Genomic DNA, 19,775 nt, shown 5'->3' with positions numbered 1-19,775 from the left:
CCAAGAGAATACTCTGTACTGGGCCACACAGAAGCAAAAAAAAGAAGCAGGCACAACTAACAGCAATATCACAGCACACCAAGAAACTAGAATCGGGGTCTGGCTGCTCATTTTTATAAATAATGCATGAGTCTGGTCACTGAACCGACAGAGTTTCCTTTCATTATAAGCTCTCTGATTATATAAGGCTTCTTATAAGTCTGACAAAAAAACAACTCAAAAACAACACATATCAACCCACATAAACAAGGAATTTCCCAAGTAACTATTCCTTAAAAAACCAAGAAGGTGTACAGTGGGGGTGGAAACGGTGAGTGAGAAGAGGATGAGGGCTATGTGAATAAAAAGTTCTTTTCAGCCACCTGCAGGGCTGAATCATTCCCTCATGAGCTAAGAGTGTTTCTTGTACTACCAAGTACCTGCCTGACTGAAGTGACTTTGCTGTAAACAGAATGAATGACCTCACTGCTGTGTCTATAGCTAAGTGATTCTTACTGGAATGGTGGGGAGGAGGGGGGAGCATAGTTTCTGCAGGGTAGAGAAGGCAAGAGAGACCTCAAAACATGTGCCAAGCAATTCTTTTGCTGACTCTTTGACCAGAGTATTGTCATTTGAGATCCCTACCCAACAACCTTATATCCCACTCATTTCCCAAATTTCCAATCTTCTAGGCACTGAAAGATTCTGCACAGAGAGGATCCCTGAACTATTTGATTATGAGGATATTTAGCTCTTTGTGCCTTTCTTAACAAGCTTAAAAAGAAGACATTATGAGATGACACATAATCTGTCTCAAAGCATCTCTCTCTCTTGTCTTTGACAACACTCCACACCTCCATCTTGGATATGGAAGAGAAAACATACAGCATGTTAAGTTGGTGGCAGCTACTTTTTGAGTAAAATCACAGCTACCTTAGGATGAAGTTGACAATGTAAAGACAGACCAAAGAGATGGAAAGACATGGGGTCTCTGAATAACATCTATTTAGCTGCTGAATTAAAGCAACCTTAACCTCATAAGCTACCAGAATTCCAGTTATATTAGTCATTTTGTTGTTTAAGGTCTTTTGACTATTTTCTGTTACTTGCAACTGAACACATTCTCATATCTCCAATAACCAGGGTATCTTTTTCTAAGTAACCCAAAATATAAAAATAGTCAAAATCAAATTCTACAAATACTACACATGCTATACATACATATAAGAATCTGTGGGGAATATATATAAGAGCTTATTAGCACTGTGGGGAATACATAAGTCATTTAAGGACAGCATGTTATAATGGAAAGGGTATAGACTTTGAAGTCAAATGAATCTGGATCCAAATACTTCTTTGGAAATTCCCTTAATTTTTCTAAGCATAGATTTCTCAGCTATAAGATGGAAATTGGGGCGCCTGGGTGGCTCAGTGGGTTAAGCCTCTGCTTTTGGCTCGAGTCATGATCTCGGGGTCCTGGGATCAAGGCCCGCATCGGGCTCTCTGCTCAGCGGGAAGCCTGCTTCCCCTTCTCTCTCTTCCTGCCTCTCTGCCTACTTGTGGCCTCTCTCTGTCAAATAAATAAATAAATAAAATCTTTAAAAATAAATAAATAAAATAAAATGGAGAAAATATGATTACAGAATTGTGAGAATTATAGCTAATATGTAAAGCACTAAGCCTAGCACTTAGCCCACAGTAGGTATTTAATAACTAACTGGTAGCTATGATTTTTATAATGGGAGAATGTCTTTGCCCTCAAGTAGGGTAGAAAAGACAAATAATTATGATTTTTTAATTGGGATATTTATAGGATATGGGAGATTGCAACAGTGGTTCTGATTTTTTACCCGTTGTGGAATCGATGCCCTTTGACATACAACTTTGCAGTATGCTCCCAATGTGGACTCGGGTGTGTGACTTTTTTTGTCCAGTGGAGATGCTGGGCAAGTAAATGTGAATATAAGCAGAATCATGAAAAGCACTTGTGCAAATGGCTGGCCTACTCTTGCTGTTCTGGTATCATCACATCTAGGCTAGTTTGTTGATCGAACAAGGGTCAGAAGCAGCTGAAGCAAGGCCATCCCAGCAAAGCCCAACCTAAATCAGACTACCAGATGACCTGCCAGATGCATGAGTGAGCCCAAGTGAGACTAGCAGAGCTGTCCAGCTGGGCTCAGCTCAGCTCAGCCCTGCAGGTATACAAGAAATAAATGTTTATTATTGCATGCTTTTGAGGTTTTGTGGTTGGATAGTACATAGCAATTGCTAACTAATATATAGGGTTATATTTTCTGTCTTTCAAAACTGAAGATTTTCACTTCTTTGATACTCTTGACCAAATGAAAGACAATGTTAAGGTTTCCTGAGTCAAAGACATACTTATGGAGTATTTCTACTCGATACAATATGGATTCTTGATTCAACTTATTAACTTAAAGGTTTTATTTGATCTTTTATCAAACTTTTCTCTTTATCAAATAACTCATTCGCTTAAAAACTCAGAAGTCGGGGCGCCTGGGTGGCTCAGTGGGTTAAAGCCTCTGCCTTCGGCTCAGGTCACGATCCCAGGGTACTGGGATCAAGCCCCGCATGGGGCTCTCTGCTCAGCAGGAAGCCTGCTTCCTTCTCTCTCTGCCTGCCTCTCTGCCTACTTGTGATCTCTGTCTCTGTCAAAAAAATAAATAAATCTTTAAAAACAAAACAAAACAAAACCTCAGAAGTCTGTGAGATAAAACTATCTGTAGTAGTTAGTAGTACCTAACTGTCTGACTATTTCAAGTTCAATTAATGTCTACAATTTCATTATTTTTTCAAAGACTTTATTTACTTATTTGAGAGAGAGAGAGAGTATGCACATATGCAGGGGGGAGGGGTAGAAGGAGAAACAGACTCCCAGCTAAGCAGTCAGACAGACAGACAGAAACCACTGAAGACACCGGCCTTTTTATCCCCAATTCAGAGCACTGTTCATCCCAAGGCCTGTGTGTAGAGTACATGTGATACAAAGGCTTGGAGGACAGGGGCTTGATCCCATGACCCCAGGATCACAACCTAAACCGAAGGCAGACACTTAACTGATTGAGCCACCCAGGCACCCTAAAGCGTATAATTTTATTTTTTAATTATTTTTAAAAAGATTTTATTTATTTATTTGAGATAAAGAGAGAGAGAGAGAGAGAGAGAGCACAAGGGGGGGTGGGCAGAGGGAGAGGGAGAAGCAAGCTCCCCGCTGAGCAGGGAGCCTCACCCTCAGGTGGGGCTCGATCTCAGGACACTGGGATCATCACCTGAGCTAAAAGAGACACTTAACTGACTGAGTCACCCAGGTGCCCCCAATGTCTATAATTTTAAAGAAGACTCACAGAAATGGTTCAAGCCCAGAAAAGTCCAGATCACTACTGTACCTGAGAAATACTATTCCTAATACTATCAGTACTTTATAGGCACTAACAAGAGCTATGTTTGTCTGCTGTAATTATTTACAAAGTATTTCAAGAGAAATAAGAAACAGTATTCACATTATTATAAAAAGCAGCATTCCACCAGTCAGAAAAATCTACTAAATGTCATCTAAGTTCCCAGGGCTATGCTGATGTTATTAGTAATTTATTTTTATAATCCTTAGTGAAACCAATAGCTGTGCTGCCAAGTCAAATTATGGGATAAACACAGGATTCCCCAGAGATCTATGCCATGATGGCCTTTCCTGATCCCCTTCTGAAAATAACCATAAGCATTTGGATATTTGGGCTGCATGACCATCAGCCTATTATCATCGTAATAAAAATTATTTATGTTATATGCTATGCCAATATCCATGAATGATACTGGAAATATACACTCTTTCACAAAATGGGCACTATATTTTATATATGGCTATGAATAAGACAACAAACAACAGAAAATATTATTTAAGTGCAACATGGACAAAGAATGCTGCATTAAGATCATTCAATTCTGCCACTTTCATTACACCCCAAATCTGAATCTGCAACACGATTACAGATTTTAAAGCATTTTCTTCTTTGTCAGCAAAACCAACATACAAGCCCTTCCAATAAATTTACATTTCAGAGAACAATGATATAACAAAGGAGTATAACAAATATTTTAAAAAATTATTAGTGTCAGAGCTCTGGCAGATAGAAATCTTAAGAGTAGGAGAGAGTTTTGTCTTTGAAGAATTTATAGACTCACTTCTGAGAAAAGAAATACATAGAAAATGTTTTTTTGATCTGGAATGCTGGTTATGGGTGTGTTCATTTGTAAAAATTTAGTGAGCTATACATGTATCATATGTGTGCTTTTTTTATGTCATACGTCAATAAAAAGTTTCTAAAAAATTTTAATAACATTAACAGCAGTACTGAAAAGCAGTATTAAATACCAAATGAAAAATATTGACAATTCAAGGAATTCAGGAAGGACAAGTCAATGTTAATAAAAAAAGCTGTAGTAGTTAAAATGTATAAATGAATTACTATATGCCAGGCACTGTGCCAAATAGGCATTTTACAAAAATCCCTGTGATATCATCATTTTATCAGCAAGATCTGCCATAATTACCTACTCCCTCCTCCTTGAAACTCCTTCATTTCCATTCCAGGCCAATACAATTCTCTTGGTTTTTCCCCCTAACTCACTAGCCACTCCCTCTCAAAATGCCTTTCTCCTTTGGCTTTTAAAATTGAAATACTCTAGGGCTCAGACACTGGTCTTCTCTCTCTAGACTCCCTGGGGCAGATACTATTATTATTATTCCCATTTTATAGAGACAACACTGAGACACAGAGAAATTCAAACCTAGGCAATCAAGATGTCAGAGGTCATGCTCTTAATTACCTCATTATTCTGCCTTCTTTGACTTTCGATAAAAGAGGCAAACCAGAGGGTGTCTGGGTGGCTGGGTGGGTTAAGCCTCTGCCTTCAGCTCAGGTCATGGTCTCAGGGTCCTGGGATGGAGCCCCGCATCGGGCTCTCTCTGCACTGCGTCGGGCTTTCTGGTCAGCAGAGAGCCTGCTTCCCCGCTCTCTCTTTGCCTGCTTACTTGTGATCTCTCTCTCTCACACACATAAATAAAAAATCTTTTAAATAAAATCTTTAAAAAAAAAAAAAAGGGCAGGACAGAGCTACACACATTCCACATTCTGATGCCCTCAGTAACTAAGAAAAGAGACAAAGAGTGAAGCATATAGGACCTTCCATCAGCAGATATTAAGGACTAAAACGAGGCACCAAGCCAGCAGGAAATGAACATTCAATCCTGTAAAACAGTTTTCCTTCCTAAGTTTCTTCACTTTGTATTTTGGTACTTAATTCCCAAGGAAAATTGTGAACACTTTCTAGCACACAGATTCTCAAATCTAGATGCTCATTTGAATAATCTGGAGAGCTTTTAAAAATGCATATGGACCCGATGAAAACCTACCAAACCTAGATTTCAGGGATCTGTGTTTCTAAGAAGCACCCAAGCAAATTCTGAAGCTGACAGCTCAGTACCTGAATTTAGGAAGACTTTGTTCTAGAAAGGATTCTCTGTCTTCAGAGGCTAAGTAGTGACTATCACATATTACCTGCTTAGAAGAGGCTGAAAATGAAATGAGACTGGAGAGGAAAACTAATTCCAATTAGTAATAAGACCAATCAGGACACTACAGCAGTGACAGTGGAATTCTAGATCAGGACACCAAACAGCCAAGTGATGCCATCCCTTAGCCTAGGAAAGGGTCATCCAGGCAGCAAGAATCAATATAATATTTGAGCACTCATATTCTCAGAGTACTCACGTAGTATTATGAGGGAATCCAAGAATATTAAGAAATACAGCCATTGTCCCCAGGCAAGAGAAGAAAGCACTGTTAACACTGCTATTTTTGCATAAATATCAATGCATTATACAAACAACAATCACTATGGAACCCAGAATGCTGAAACTAAGGCAGAGAAGCCACTTCAATAGGCTTACTTAAGTCTTACCTCTGTAAGCGCATGCAACTGTCCTTGATGTACACACACACCCATGAACCTATGAAACAAAACACATTTTTTTTAAACAAACAAAAATACCACAACTGCCATATTGAGAAACTAGTTTAGTTACTCATGCATTAGAAACAATCCAATACCTGTGAAGTCTCCTGGGTTCCTGTACAACCCTGTAGCCTCTCTAACTTTAATACTAGGCTGGTAAAATTCTAAGTTTACCATGAAACATCTGGTTGTGGCAAGATCTAGTGGTAATAAACAACTGTGGAAGACAGAAAGGAGTAAGCCTTAAAAATAGCATGGTATATTAGAAAAGGCACCAAAGCACCAAACTGGAAGTAAGGAGACTTGTTGTTGGTTTCAGGTCCACTATCATCTAGCTACATGCTCAAGAAAAAAATTTATTTTTAATTTTAAAAAAGGAGAGAGAAACACTAACACTATCTGAACTTCAGTTTCCTCATGTAGAAAGTAAGCAGGTTGGACTAGCCAATCTGAAGGTCTGTCATTTAAAAACTAGTAACTATGAGAGAGAGAGGGGGAAAAAAGCACCCATATGCTGGAAGACAAAGGACTAACTTCCTTTACATTAAAAAAAACCTCCAAATATTTTTTTTTTTTTTTTTTTTTTTTTAAAAAGCAGCAGCAGAAGAAGCAGCAGCAAAGGATGTCTTGTTGGCTCAGTTAAGCACCTGCCTTTGGCTCAGGTCAGAATCCCAGGGTCCTGGGATCAAGCCCCAAGTAGGGCTCCCTGCTCAGCAGGGAGCATACTTATCCCTCTCCCTTTGTCCCCCTCACCCCCTACTCATGCTCACTCTCTCTCTCTCTCAAATAAATAAAATCTTGAAAAAGAAAAGGAAGCAAAAAAAAAAAAGCATGTAATTCACAGAAAAGTAAAATGTTAATAAAAATATCAAAATGCTCTAATTCACTCATAATTTAAGAAATATACATTAAAAGAAGATACTGTTCTTTAAAATCTATCAAATGAACAAAGATTAAGATTGATCATGCTCAGTGTTGTCCAGAAGGTGAGAAAACAGGAAAAAGAAACACTGTTAAGTTCTTAGCACAACTTTTTCAAAGGATAATTGATTGTATCTAGCAAACATTTTAATAGCTCCAACAGTTCCACTTCTCAGAATTTATGTTACAATTAGACTCAATTTGAGTACATACAAAAGGACATTTACTTCACCACTGTATATCAAATACCTGCCCATAAAAGACTAAATATTTATAGTATATTCACAGATTAGAATACTATACAGCCATTTAAAAGGAATGGAGTAGATTTTTATGCACTGATATGGGAATATATCCAAAATATACTGTTAAATAAAAACAGTGAGCTACAAATCCCATTTATATTTTTAAAAGTCTGGATATTAATAGAAAATGTCTAGGAAGCACTAATAATAATAATATATGGTGTCATATGTGGAATCTACAAAAAAAAAAAGATAAAAACAGACTCATAAATACAGAGAACAAATTGGTGATGGTTGTGGGAGGATGGGGACAGAGATGGGAGAAACAGCTGAAGGGGATGAAGAGGTACAAACTTTCAGTTACAAATAAGTCATGGGAATGTAAAGTACAACACAGAGAATATGGTCAATAATATCAAAATAATTTTGCATAGTGACAAATGATAACTACACCTATGATAAGCATTTCATAATACATATAAATGTTGAATCACTATGTTGCACACCTGAAACTGATATATTGTATATCAACTATACTTCAATTTTTTTTAAGACTTTATTTATTCATTTGACACAGAGAAAGAGAGAAAGCACAAGCAGGGGGAGCAGCAGGCAGAGGGAGAAGCAGGATCCCACTGAGCAAGGAGCCCAATGCAAGACTCTATCCCAGGACCCTGGGATCATGACCTGAGCTGAAGGCAGACGCTTAACTGACTGAGCTACCCAGGCGCCTCTCAACTATACTTCAATTTTAAAATAGAAAGAAGAAAAAAAGAAGAGGGGAAGATACTTGAGAACTATCTGGGGAGAAGGCCAGGTAAACATAGAGGCAGAGATAAAAGTTATGCTGCCACAAACCAAAGAATGTCTGGAGTCACCAAAAGCCAGAAGAAACAAGAAAGGATTCTCCCCTACAGCCTCCGAAGGAAGTGTTGCCTATGGACACCTTGATTTCAGACTTTGGAACTGCGACAGAATAAATTTAAATTGTTTAAAGCCACAGGTTTATGGCACTTTGTTAGGCAGTCCCAGTTAATGAATACAATGCATGACTGATTTTGTACAAAAGTAGATGCAAAGGCAATTTGGTAGAGCAAAGATAGTGTTTTCAACAAAGGGAGTATGAACATCTAGATACACACATACAAATAAATTTGGATTAATACCTTTTAGCATATATAAAATTGACTTAAGATAGATCATAAACCTAAATGTAAAACCAAATCTATAGGGTGCCTGGGTGGCTTGGTTGGTTAAACAACTGCCTTTGCCTCAGGTCATGATCCTAGAGTCCCAGGACTGAGTCCCACATCAGGCTCCCTGCTCAGCAGAGAGTCTGCTTCTCCCTCTGACTTCTCCCCTCTCATGCTTTCTCTCTCTCATTCTCTCTCTTGAATAAACAAATCTTAAAAAAAAAATCTATAAAATATCTGGAAGAATTCATAGAAGAAAACCTTTGTGACCTTCTGTTAAGCAAAGTTTTCTTAGACATGACACCAAAGTATAATCTAAAAAATTAAAAATTGATTAAACTTCTATTTTTTAAGATTTTATTTATTTATTTAAGAGAGAGTGAGCAAGAGAGAGAACACACGCAAGGGCAGAGGGAAAGGGAGAAGCAGGTTCCCCACTGAACAGGGAGACTGATGCAGGCCTTGATCCCAGGACTCTGTGATAATGACCTGAGCCAAATGACCACAAAGCCACCCAGTTTCCCCAATTAATTAGACTTCTTAAATCAAAATCTTGTGCTTTAAAAAAAAAAAAAAGACTAATTAATTAATTTATTTGAGAGAGAACAGAGCGTGCGAGAACACGAGTGGGAGGCGCAGTTGGAGAGGGAGCAGACTCCCCATTGAGCAGGGACCCCAATGCGAGGCTTGATCCCAGGACCCTGGGACCATGACCCAAGCTGAAGGCAGATGTCCAACTAACTGAGCCACCCAGGTGCCCTATCTTGAACTCTTCCTAAGACACTGTTAAGAGAAAGAAAAGACAAGTCATAGGTGCCCCTGGCTGGCTGAGTGGATTAAGCCTCCGCCTTCTACTCAGGTCATGATCTCAAGGTCCTCAGATCAAGCCCCACATGGGGCTCTCTGGTCAGCAGGGAGCCTGCTTCCCCCTCTCTGCCTACTTGTGATCTTTCTCTCTCTCTCTCTGTCAAATAAATAAATAAAAATCTTAAAAAAAAAAAAAAAAGACAAGTCATAGACTACAGTGCATATACCTAAGAAAGATTTGTGTTTAGATTTTTTTTTAAAGATTTATTTACTTATCTTAGAGGGGGGAGAGGCAAAGGGAGAGGGAGAGAATGCCAAGCAGATTCCACACTAACTGTGGAGGCCAACACAGGGCTTAATCCCAAAAACCAGAGATCATAGCCCCACCCAAAATCAAGAGTCTGATGCTCAACTGACTGAGCCACCCACCCCATGTTTAGATTTTTTTTTAATCTCTCAAAACACAATAATAACCCAATTTAAAAATAGAGAAAGAATAAAAGACAATTCACTAAAGATATACAGATGGAAAATAAGCACATGAAAAGATCAAGATCTTTAGGGAAAGGCAAATCAAAACAATAAGATGTACTAATACATCTATTAGAATGTCTAAAATTAAGGACTTTCAGTACCAAATGATGGTAAAAATGAAGAGCAACTGGAATACCCATGCAGTGCTGGTGGGAATATGAAACGGTACAACCACTTTGGAAGACTGAGGTAGTTTCTTAAGTAACTACTTAACTTAAGTAACTACTGAGGTAGTTTCTTAAGTAAACATGTACCTATCGTATGATCTAGCTATTCCACTCCTAGGTATTTAAAACAAAAGAAGTGAAAGCATATGTCAACACAAAACTTGTACACAAATACCCATTAGAAGTTGAAAGGATAAAATAAATTATGGTATTCATACAACAGACTAATTACTCAGCTACAAAAAGGATATATGCAACAGTGGATAAATCTCAAAATAATTATGCTGACTAAAAAATCTGGACCCGGGCTCCTGAGTGGCTCAGTTGGTTAGGCAACTGCTTTCAGCTCGGGTCGTGGTCCTGAAATCCTGGGATCAAGTCCCACATTGGGCTCCCAGCTCCATGGGGAGCCTGTTTCTCCCTCTGACCTTCTCCCCTCTTATGTTCTCTCCCACTGTCTCTCTCTCAAATAAATAAATAAAATCTTTAAAAAATAAAATCTTTATTTTTTTTAAGATTTTATTTATTTATTTGTTAGAGAGAATGAGCACAGGCAGAGGCAGAGGGAGAAGTGGGCTCCCTGCTGAGCAAGGAGCCCAATGTGGGACTCGATCCCAGGACGCTGGGATCCTGACCTGAGCCGAAGGCAGCTGTTTAACCAACTGAGCCACCCAGGAGTCCCCAAAAATAAAATCTTTTAAAAAATTTTTTAAATAATAAATTTAAAAAATAATAAATAAAAATAAGTAAAAAATCTGGACACAATAAAGTACATACTATCCCATTCCATTGATATAAAAGTCTATAAAGTAAAATGAATCTATAGTGACAAAAGCAGATTCATAGTTGCCTGAGAGGTGTGGAGTTTATGGGGTAAAAAGGGAAGGAAGAAGGACATGTTCACTACCTCATGTTGATGGTTTCATGGGTGTATATACATATGTCAAAACTTATTGCAGTGCACACTTTAAATGTGTGCAGTTTATTGTACATCATTTAAATCTCAAGAAAGCTATAAAACAAAGAAGAAGAAAAACATTAAGTAGTACTGACCAGGTAAGGGGAATTTTTATTTTTTAGCATACACACTTATGTTACATTTGAAGTCTTTTTAACCAACAGGTTATATTTATGTGTAAAAATAATTTAAAATATAAATTTTAAATTAAAATTAAAAACCATACATAAATGGTTATTACTGATGATGATCATTAAAATGGGAGGAAAAGATAAATGTCACAAAGCCAGTGACAATTGGGCCAAGAAGGAAGTCTCATTAACAATTCCCTCAAGGGGCACTTGGGTGGCTTAGTCAGTTAAGCATCTGACTCTTGATTTCAGCTCAGGTCATGATCTCAGGGTTGTGAGATGCAGCCCCGTTGGGCTCCAACTCAGTGAGGAGTCTGCTTGAGATTCTCTCCCTCTGTCTCACTCTGTCCCTCCCCCAGCTCACGCTCTCTCTCTCTCTCAAATAAATAAATCTTAAAAAAAAAAAAAAAAAAAGCCAAGTCTCAAGTAAGCTCTAGTTTAGAAGGGTAAAGAAAAGCGTAGACTGACTACAAGTGAGAGTAAAGGCAAAGCAGTGGTAAGGTTGGAAAGGACCATAAAGTTCCATGAAGGCAGAGTCCAGGTCATATTCTTCCTTGTGTTCATAGCACTGAGCAGTACCTAGAAAATAGGAGGCACATGCAGTAAATGACTGTTGAGTGAAAAGGAACTGAGTGAGGGAGAATATGTGGTTGGCTGTAATATCACAGTAGAGTTTTAAAGACATGTCACTTTGACCAAAATTACAAATGTGGAAATTTCAGAGTTTCTCCAAGAGGTGGTTTCTGGACCGCCAGTTTTCTCTAACTGCATCCAGAGACTTGGTGGGAACTTGAAAAAGGAAAGAACCCAAGAAAAGATCTAGGCAGTACTGAAAATAGGATACAGGCATCAATGACCGGTTGAAACTTACCTCTGGCTCGGGAATAAATGGGAAGTGAATTGGTAAAGGAGTTAAAAGGCTCTGAAGTTAGAGGGTGTGGGCTCAAATCCCAGCTCCACTCTATTACACAAGCATTAGTTTCCCTCTTTGTAAAAGAGGATAACATTGTCCATAACATAAGGTTGTTGGAAGAGATTAAATGAAATAACGAATATAAAGTTCATAGCACAGTAACTGGCATACAGTAAGAGTTCAAAAAAAAAAAAGTAATTATCATAATTATAACTTAAACATGGACCAGGTGAGAATCAAATTCAGTCACAAGGTGACTGGGCAGAAAAGCTTCTTTTTTTAAAAGATTTTATTTTTAAATAATCTCTACACCCAAATGCAGTTCGAACTCATGACTCCAAGCTCAAGAGTCGCATGCTCCACTGACTGAGCCAGCCAGGCAACCCAAAAAGCTGGTTTTTATGTGCCCACTCTCCCCTAACCCTTGCTCCTACCTCCACTTCCTGCTTTGGAAAAGTGGGACATTTAACTTCATTCATCTCTCAGTTTCTTTACTATGAAAATCACTACCTAATAAGGAAGAGGGTGAGTGGGAGGAATGTTGGGTAGACAAAAGTCTAATACATAATGAACCTAAGTAATACAGAAGGCTGAAGACTGAATCTGGAATGCTGTTTCTGGCCAGCATGACACAAGGTCTATAACCTATGCAGAAAGAACATCTGAGAGTGGCAGTTACTGTCAGAAACTAGTTGGGTAAAAAAGATGAGGCTGAGGGCACCTAGGCAGCTCAGGATGTTAAGCCTCTGCCTTTATAGCTGAGGTCATGATCCTGGAGTGCTGCGATCAAGCCCCACATTGGGCTCCCTGCTCAGTGGGGAGCCTGCTTCTCCATCTCCCTCTGCTGCTCCTCTGTTTGTGCTCTCTCCCTCTCTGTCAAAAAATAAATACAAACTTAAAAAAATAAAAAAAGAGGAGGCTACACAGGAACAGAGGAAGAACAGAAAGAGGTGGGACAGAGGAAATATGAGCAAGATGAATGAGAAAACAGTTAATCTGAGGGAGCTGCAGTTATTACAGCACCTTTAAAATAGGTCACTCTAAGTATCTATGCAACTCCCCAGTCTTTGGAATTACAAGAATCAGCATGCCATTCACTTATTAAAAGACTATTTCTTTAATTTACTTTTTAAATTTAAATTTAAGTTAACAGGGGAGCCTGGGTGGCTCAGTTGGTTAAGCATCTGTCTTCAACTCAGGTCATGGTCCCAGGGTCCTGGGATCAAGCCCCGCATTGGGTCCTTGCTCAGCGGAAGCCTGCTCCCTCTCCCACTCCCTCTTGCTTATGTTTTCTCTCTCTCACTATGTCTCTCTCTGTCAAATAAATAAATAAACCTTAAAAAAAATAAAGTTAAGTTAACATATAGTGTAGTTTTGGTTTCAGAAGTAGAATTCAGTGATTCATCACCTACATATAAATCCAGTGTTCATCCCAACAAATGCACTCCTTAAGGCCCATCTTTCATTCAGCCCATCTTCTTCCAGCAACCTTCAGTTTATTCTCTATAGTTAATAGTCTCTTATGGTCTGTTTCCTTCTCTGTTTTTATCTTATTTTATTTTTCCTTCCCTTCCCCTATGTTCATCTGTTTTGCTTCTTAAATTCCACTTATGAGTGAAATCATATATTTGCCTTTCTCTGACTGACTTATTTCATTTAACATAATAAATACCCTCTAGTTCCATCCACATCATTGTAAATAAACAATTCTTTATTGAGTGAGTGGCTACTATATACAAGGCTTTAGGGACAGGACAGTGAATAAAACAAAGTCCCTGATCCCACAGAACTTTCATTCTAGAGTTCATTCTGCTGTAAGGCAATTGTAATAAAAAGTTAAGTGGGTATTTTGCAGAATGTAGCTAAACTGTATGCATAAATAGCTGTTTCTAGTGAGCCTCTTACAGAAAGGATGCTTCTCTTGAGATTAAATGGTATCCCTATCCCTACCTAAGAATAATTCTATTCCCAGGGCACCTTGGTGGCTCAGTCAAGAGTCTGCCTCCAGTTCAGGTCCTGATCCCAGGATTCTGGGATCAAGCCCTGCTCAGCAGGGAGTCTGCTTCCTCCTCTCCTCCTTACTCATGCTCTCTCTCACTATCTCTGTCTCTCTCTCTCTCAAATAAATAAATAAAATCTTTTAAAAAAAAGAATAATTCTAGTTCTATTGCCCCACCACAGCAAAAAGAGATAAAGTAAAATATGATAAGCCACATTTCTTTCTTCATTATGGCTTTTCAAACTATAATAGGCCCTAACAGGGGTGGGTTAACTATGGCCCAATATTTGTTTTTATAATTTTTTGCAAGTTTTTATTTATTTATTTTTGTGAGCATGAGAGAGGGCGGGGGAGGGAGGCAAAGGGAGTGCAGGAGTTGGGGGGCAGGCAAAGGGAGAAGCAGACTTCCTGCCTAGCAGGGAGCCCAATGAGGGACTCTATCCCAGGATTCTGGGACCATGACCTGAACAGAAAGCAAACACCTAACCAACTGAGCCACCCAGGCGCCCAGTTTTTATAATTTTTTTATTGGAACAAAATCATGGTATTGTCTATGGCAGCTTAGCTGCGATAGAGACTATATGACTTGCAAAGATTAGAATATATACTGTCTAGTCCTTCACAGAAACAGTTTGCCAACCCTTGCAACAATTGCATAGGGATCCAACCCATTCCCAACTAGGGGGACTTATAATATCCTTATCTGCAAAAATGGGACCCCAAAATAACACCATCTTGGAGGCTACTTAGGAAGATTAAATGGAATAGTTCAGGTACAGTATTTAGCAATGTCTAGCCCATGCTCAAATAAAACTTAGTTGCTTTTAATCTATCATTATTAATGATCCTAAATCATATCATCCCTTACATGGCTATTAGGATCACCTTTCAAAACACAATATATGTCATTACCCTCTTCATAACACTTCAACGGCTCCCTTCTGCCTATAGAGTAATGTTGAAAATTCCTTACCACAGTATTTAAAACTTGATCTGGTCCAACTTATCTTTGGATCCTCATATTTTCCTATAAGCCTTATTCTTTGCCCATCTCTTCATCTCCTCTAGTTCTATCCTACAAATAAACTTAAATTTCCTCCATTCAAAAAATGCTTCCTTGCCCCATCCCTAAAATAGGATACTAATTTACTCTTTTCATTTGTTATCAAACTTTAATAGGTTATATTCACTATCTACGTTTCTTTAATCTTCACTCATTCTTAAGTTCATTATAATTGGCCTTCTGCCCATATCACTCTTTTGTAACTTCCTTACTATGAAGGATTCAGAGGTGTTTTTTTTGTTGTTGTTTTTTGTTTTTTGTTTTTTGTGGGTTTTTTCCTGCATTTCTAGTACCTAGTATAGTATCTGGCACACAGTAAGCAATCTCTCAGTAAAGATCTGTTTAATGGCATGAATGATTTTTATGATCTACAAACTTAAGTTCAAGCTCTTCTCTGAGTTGGAAGACTACTTTATTTCATTTTACTGAAAACCATCCTTCCAGGATCAGCTAAAATTTCGTCTTCCCTACATTGATCTCCTAGATATCTTCGGCTAGCATTATTCCTCTATCTTTCCTTTCCTCCCCCCAACAGTACTACAATGCACTTTTCACCCTGCTTTGAAAGACTGCTCATAAGCAAACTGAGGTGGTCCAGGGTCTGGAGTAAGACTGCTTATATTTGAATTCTGGCTCTGCCACTTCATGATAACCTCTCCATATTCTACTTTCTTCACATGCAAAATGAAAGTATTACTATTACCTAACCCAAATGGTTATTGTGAAGATGAAATGACATAACTTGGGCTCCTGGAACGTAATAAGCACTAGAATATGTTAGCTATTCTTCTTCTTTTAACACTTCTAACTCCTTCTCCAGGCTGGAATATAAGAAAGGTTTTCAAGAATACAGATCTCTGGGCGCCTGGGTGGCTCAGTGGGTTAAGCCGCTGCCTTCGGCTCAGGTCATGATCTCAGGGTCCTGGGATCGAGTCCCACATCGGGCTCTCTGCTCAGCAGGGAGTCTGCTTCCTCCTCTCTCTCTCTGCCTGCCTCTCTGCCTACTTGTAATCTCTCTGTGTCAAATAAATAAATAAAATCTTTAAAAAAAAAAAAAAAGAATACAGATCTCTTCTCATCCGTTTCTATACACAGTGCCTGATACACAATGCTTTGCACATAAGATACAAAACAAAAACAAACACTTCTTGAATGCAAAAGCAATAATCACCAAATTAGCTTGACAATGTAAATTCATTTTTTAAGAAAGAACATTTAGAGGCAGGTACAAGGCTGGAAAGACAAGAGGTATGTATTTTATTTAATCAAATATTTATGTAGAAGCTAGGCGATAGGACTCTACTAGCAAAACGATGGCTACATTTTAAAGTCATGGACCTTCTAGAAGCTGAAAAGACCTGGTTTGGGCATGATACACCCCCACAAGCCCACCATTCACTATGACCACATCATCCCCAGAGACATCACAGCCAGCACATTCAGGCAGGCACTGGCTTCATGTGACAGTTTTCTGCCTACCTTCCTCCCCACCCCCGACTCACATCACCACATCACAGTGGTACAGCACAACTCTACTTCTATGTGAAACTGTTCTGCCTGACCTCCTCAACCTCACTTCCTTTCCACCACCCACCACATCCAAAACAGTGTCATAGAGCTCACAAGCTAAGACAGGTATTAGCTTTATATTGGAAGAAGAGCTTGAGCAGAGTTCATCATTCCAGTTCTATAAAAAGCATATAGTTTAAAAGGGAAATATTACTCATCCTTAACAGGGAAGCGATATATGCCTAGTAAAGTATTTATTTATTTTAAAAATTTTATTTATTTGACAGAGAGAGACACAGTGAGAGAGAGAACACAAGCAGGGGGAATGGGAGAGGGAGAAGCAGGCTTCCCACAGAGCAGGGAGGCCAAAGCAAGGCTCAATCCTCATGATCCGAGCCAAAGGCAGACGCCCAACAATGAACCACCCAGGTGTCCCTAGAAAAGTACTTAATGTCAACAGTAAGTTGTCACTGAAATTGTTATTGCTAATTATATTAAAATCTAAGTTGCGGATGAAGCCTCAAATTTTTTTTCGGTATGAGATCAGACCTAAAAAAATACATTTGGGGGGCACCTGGGTGGCTCAGTGGGTTAAAGCCTCTGCCTTCAGCTCAGGTCATGATCTCTGGATCCTGGGATCAAGCCCTGCATTGGGCTCTCTGCTCAGCAGGGAGTCTGCTTCCTTCTCTCTCTCTCTCTTTCTCTCTCTGCCTGCCTCTCTGCCTACTTGTGATCTGTCAAATAAATAAATAAAATCTTTAAAAAATATATATATTTGGAATGATTCTTACTCCCCACTACCACCACCCAAAATCATGCCAGCCAGAATTACTTAACTCAGGAAGAGAGCTCTTCGTTAATGCATGTGCTTAGTTTTTATACTACACACACACACTCGTTAAGATGTAGAAAGAGTTGGGCTGCCTGGGTGGCTCAGAGAGTTAGGCCTCTGCCTTCAGCTCAGGTCATGGTCTCGGGGTCTTAGGATCGAGCCCCCGAGTTGGGCTCTCTGCTCGGCAGGGAGCCTGTTTCTCCCTCTCTCTCTGCCTGCTTGTGATCTCTCTTTGTGTGTCAGATGAATAAATAAAATCTTAAAAAAAAAAAAAAGATGTAAGAAGAGTTACTGTTGTTTGTTAAGCCAGTGCTTCCTAAATTTTAATGTGCAAACAAATCACCTGGGAATTATGTAAATTGCAGACTCCAATTCAATAGGTCGGGGCAGAGAGAAGCTAAGCTGAGAGTCTGAATTTCTTTCTTTCTTTCTTTTTTTTTTTTTTTTTTTTTAAAGATTTTATTTATTTATTTGACAGAGAGAGATCACAAGTAGGCAGAGAGGCAGGCAGAGAGAGAGAAAGGAGGAAGCAGGCTCCCTGCCGAGCAGAGAGCCCGATGCGGGACTCGATCCCGGGACGCGAGATCATGACCTGAGCTGAAGGCAGCGGCTTAACCCACTGAGCCACCCAGGTGCCCCTCTTTCTTTCTTTTTAAGATTCTTTTTATTTATTTGAGAGAGAGGAGAACACAAAGGGAGATTGAGAGGGAGAAGCAGACTCCCCGCTGAGCAGGGAGCCCGATGCAGGACTCTATCCCAGGAGCCTGAGGATCATGACCTGAGCCAAAGGCAGATGCTTAACCATCGGAGCCACCCAGGCAATAAGCTCCCAGCTAATGTTGATGCTCCTAGACCCCTGGAGCACATACTGAGCACCAAGCCTCAGTCTAGACAAAAGACAAATGATCAACCACTCTAAAGTTAGTGAGACTGTAAGAGGAAACTCCCAACTCTGATACTACTAGTAAACTAGACTTCGACCAGAAACTTAATTTGCCATTGTATTTCCTGTACCATGATTTACTATTTTCCATAAAGTGTTATTACCATGCTTTTATATACCCTTTGACTTTTCTCAGACTGTTTCCACTGCATAGAATGCCCCTCCCCTCATTTCTACATAGTTAGATTCTCCCTACCCTCAAAGCCCAGTTCAAATACTTCCTTTCCCACAAAACAAACCTGGCTCCCTCTAAGGAGAAGTATTTCTGAACTAGCATGCTTCTGAACTAACTACCAAGGCTCTCCATCTACACCACTCTCCTATGGCATCATCATTTCCTACCTTTAACTATGTTTCATAAAACAAAATGAATTCTCTTGCCGGTCATATGTTAGTATAAAAATACTTGCTGGGTAAATTTAAAACACGAGTCTGACCACTCAAAAATTATTGAATGCCGGAGTGCCTGGGTGGCTCAGACCTTAAGCATCTGCTTTGGCTTAGGTCATGATCCCAGGGTCAGGGGATCGAGCCCCACATCTGGTGCCCTGCTCAGCAGGAAGTCTGCTTCTCCCTCTCCCACTCCCCCTGCTTGTGTTCCCTCTCTCGCTCTCTCTCTCTCTCTGTCAAATAAATAAATAAATAAATGTTTTTTAAAAAAGAACAACTTATTGAATGCCTACCATGTGCCAGGCACTGGTAAAGATTATATGATTATGATAGCAACTGATTCTTAAAGAGCGCTTACTATGCACGCATTGTTTTTATATTCTATTCATTTAATCCTCACAATAATTCAATGAAATAATACCTTTGTTCTCTCAATCATATTGATAAAGAAACTTGGGATCTGATAAATAAAGTAATCTGCCCAAAGTCATAAAGATAATACGTGGCAGAGCCAGGCATCAAACCTAAACAGTGGGTTCTGTGCTCTTAATCACAATGTTGTATTACCTCTTCATATAGTTATAAAAAGGATTAAAAAAATAAGCAAGATACAATACCTTTCATTAAGAAGCTAATGGCTGCTCAAAGTTTTTGTGGCAGCACACAGCTCCTGATCAAAGTCCAAATTCAAGAGTGTGTTATTCAAGAGTGTGAATGATCTGACCTACACCTCTCTTTCCTTATCTCTTATTATATCCACCTACATTCTCTATGTTTTAGTTATATAAGTTTCTACTCCTAAAAATGTCCTAAATTCTCCCACCTCCATACTGTTGCTAGAATGAGTCCATCTGGAATCCACTCTTCAAAGCTCTACCAATCCTTAAAAACTCAGCGCAAGAACGTCTCCAAAGGGGGCACCTGTGTGGCTCAGTGGGTTAAGGCCTCTGCATTTGGCTCAGGTCATGATCCCAGGGTTCTGGGATTGAGCCCCGCATCGCATCGGGTTCTCTGCTCAGCAGGGAGCCTGCTTTCTTCCTCTCTCTCTGTCTGCCTGCTTCTCTGCCTACTTGTGATCTCTGTCTGTCAAATAAATTTAAAAAAATAAAACTTGGAGACATGATAATTAAAACCAAAATTTATTAAAAAAAAGAGAAC

The 19,775-nt window shown here is 39.2% G+C and overlaps 1 protein-coding gene across 2 annotated transcripts in view; it reads right to left on the bottom strand.

Annotated features, from left to right (window-relative positions):
- Positions 1-19,775, bottom strand: part of TESK2 (testis associated actin remodelling kinase 2) — a 128,281-nt gene that overhangs the window by 32,730 nt on the left and 75,776 nt on the right. For both annotated transcript variants that reach the window (XM_032361153.1, XM_032361154.1), the window contains one exon: positions 5,959-6,007. In XM_032361153.1, coding sequence (XP_032217044.1) covers positions 5,959-6,007 — 49 coding nt within the window. The remainder of the gene's footprint in view (positions 1-5,958; positions 6,008-19,775) is intronic.

The sequence above is a fragment of the Mustela erminea genome, chromosome 10, assembly GCF_009829155.1.
Source record: "Mustela erminea isolate mMusErm1 chromosome 10, mMusErm1.Pri, whole genome shotgun sequence".
NCBI lineage: Eukaryota > Metazoa > Chordata > Mammalia > Carnivora > Mustelidae > Mustela > Mustela erminea.
This window is presented reverse-complemented; position numbering and strand designations above follow the sequence as displayed.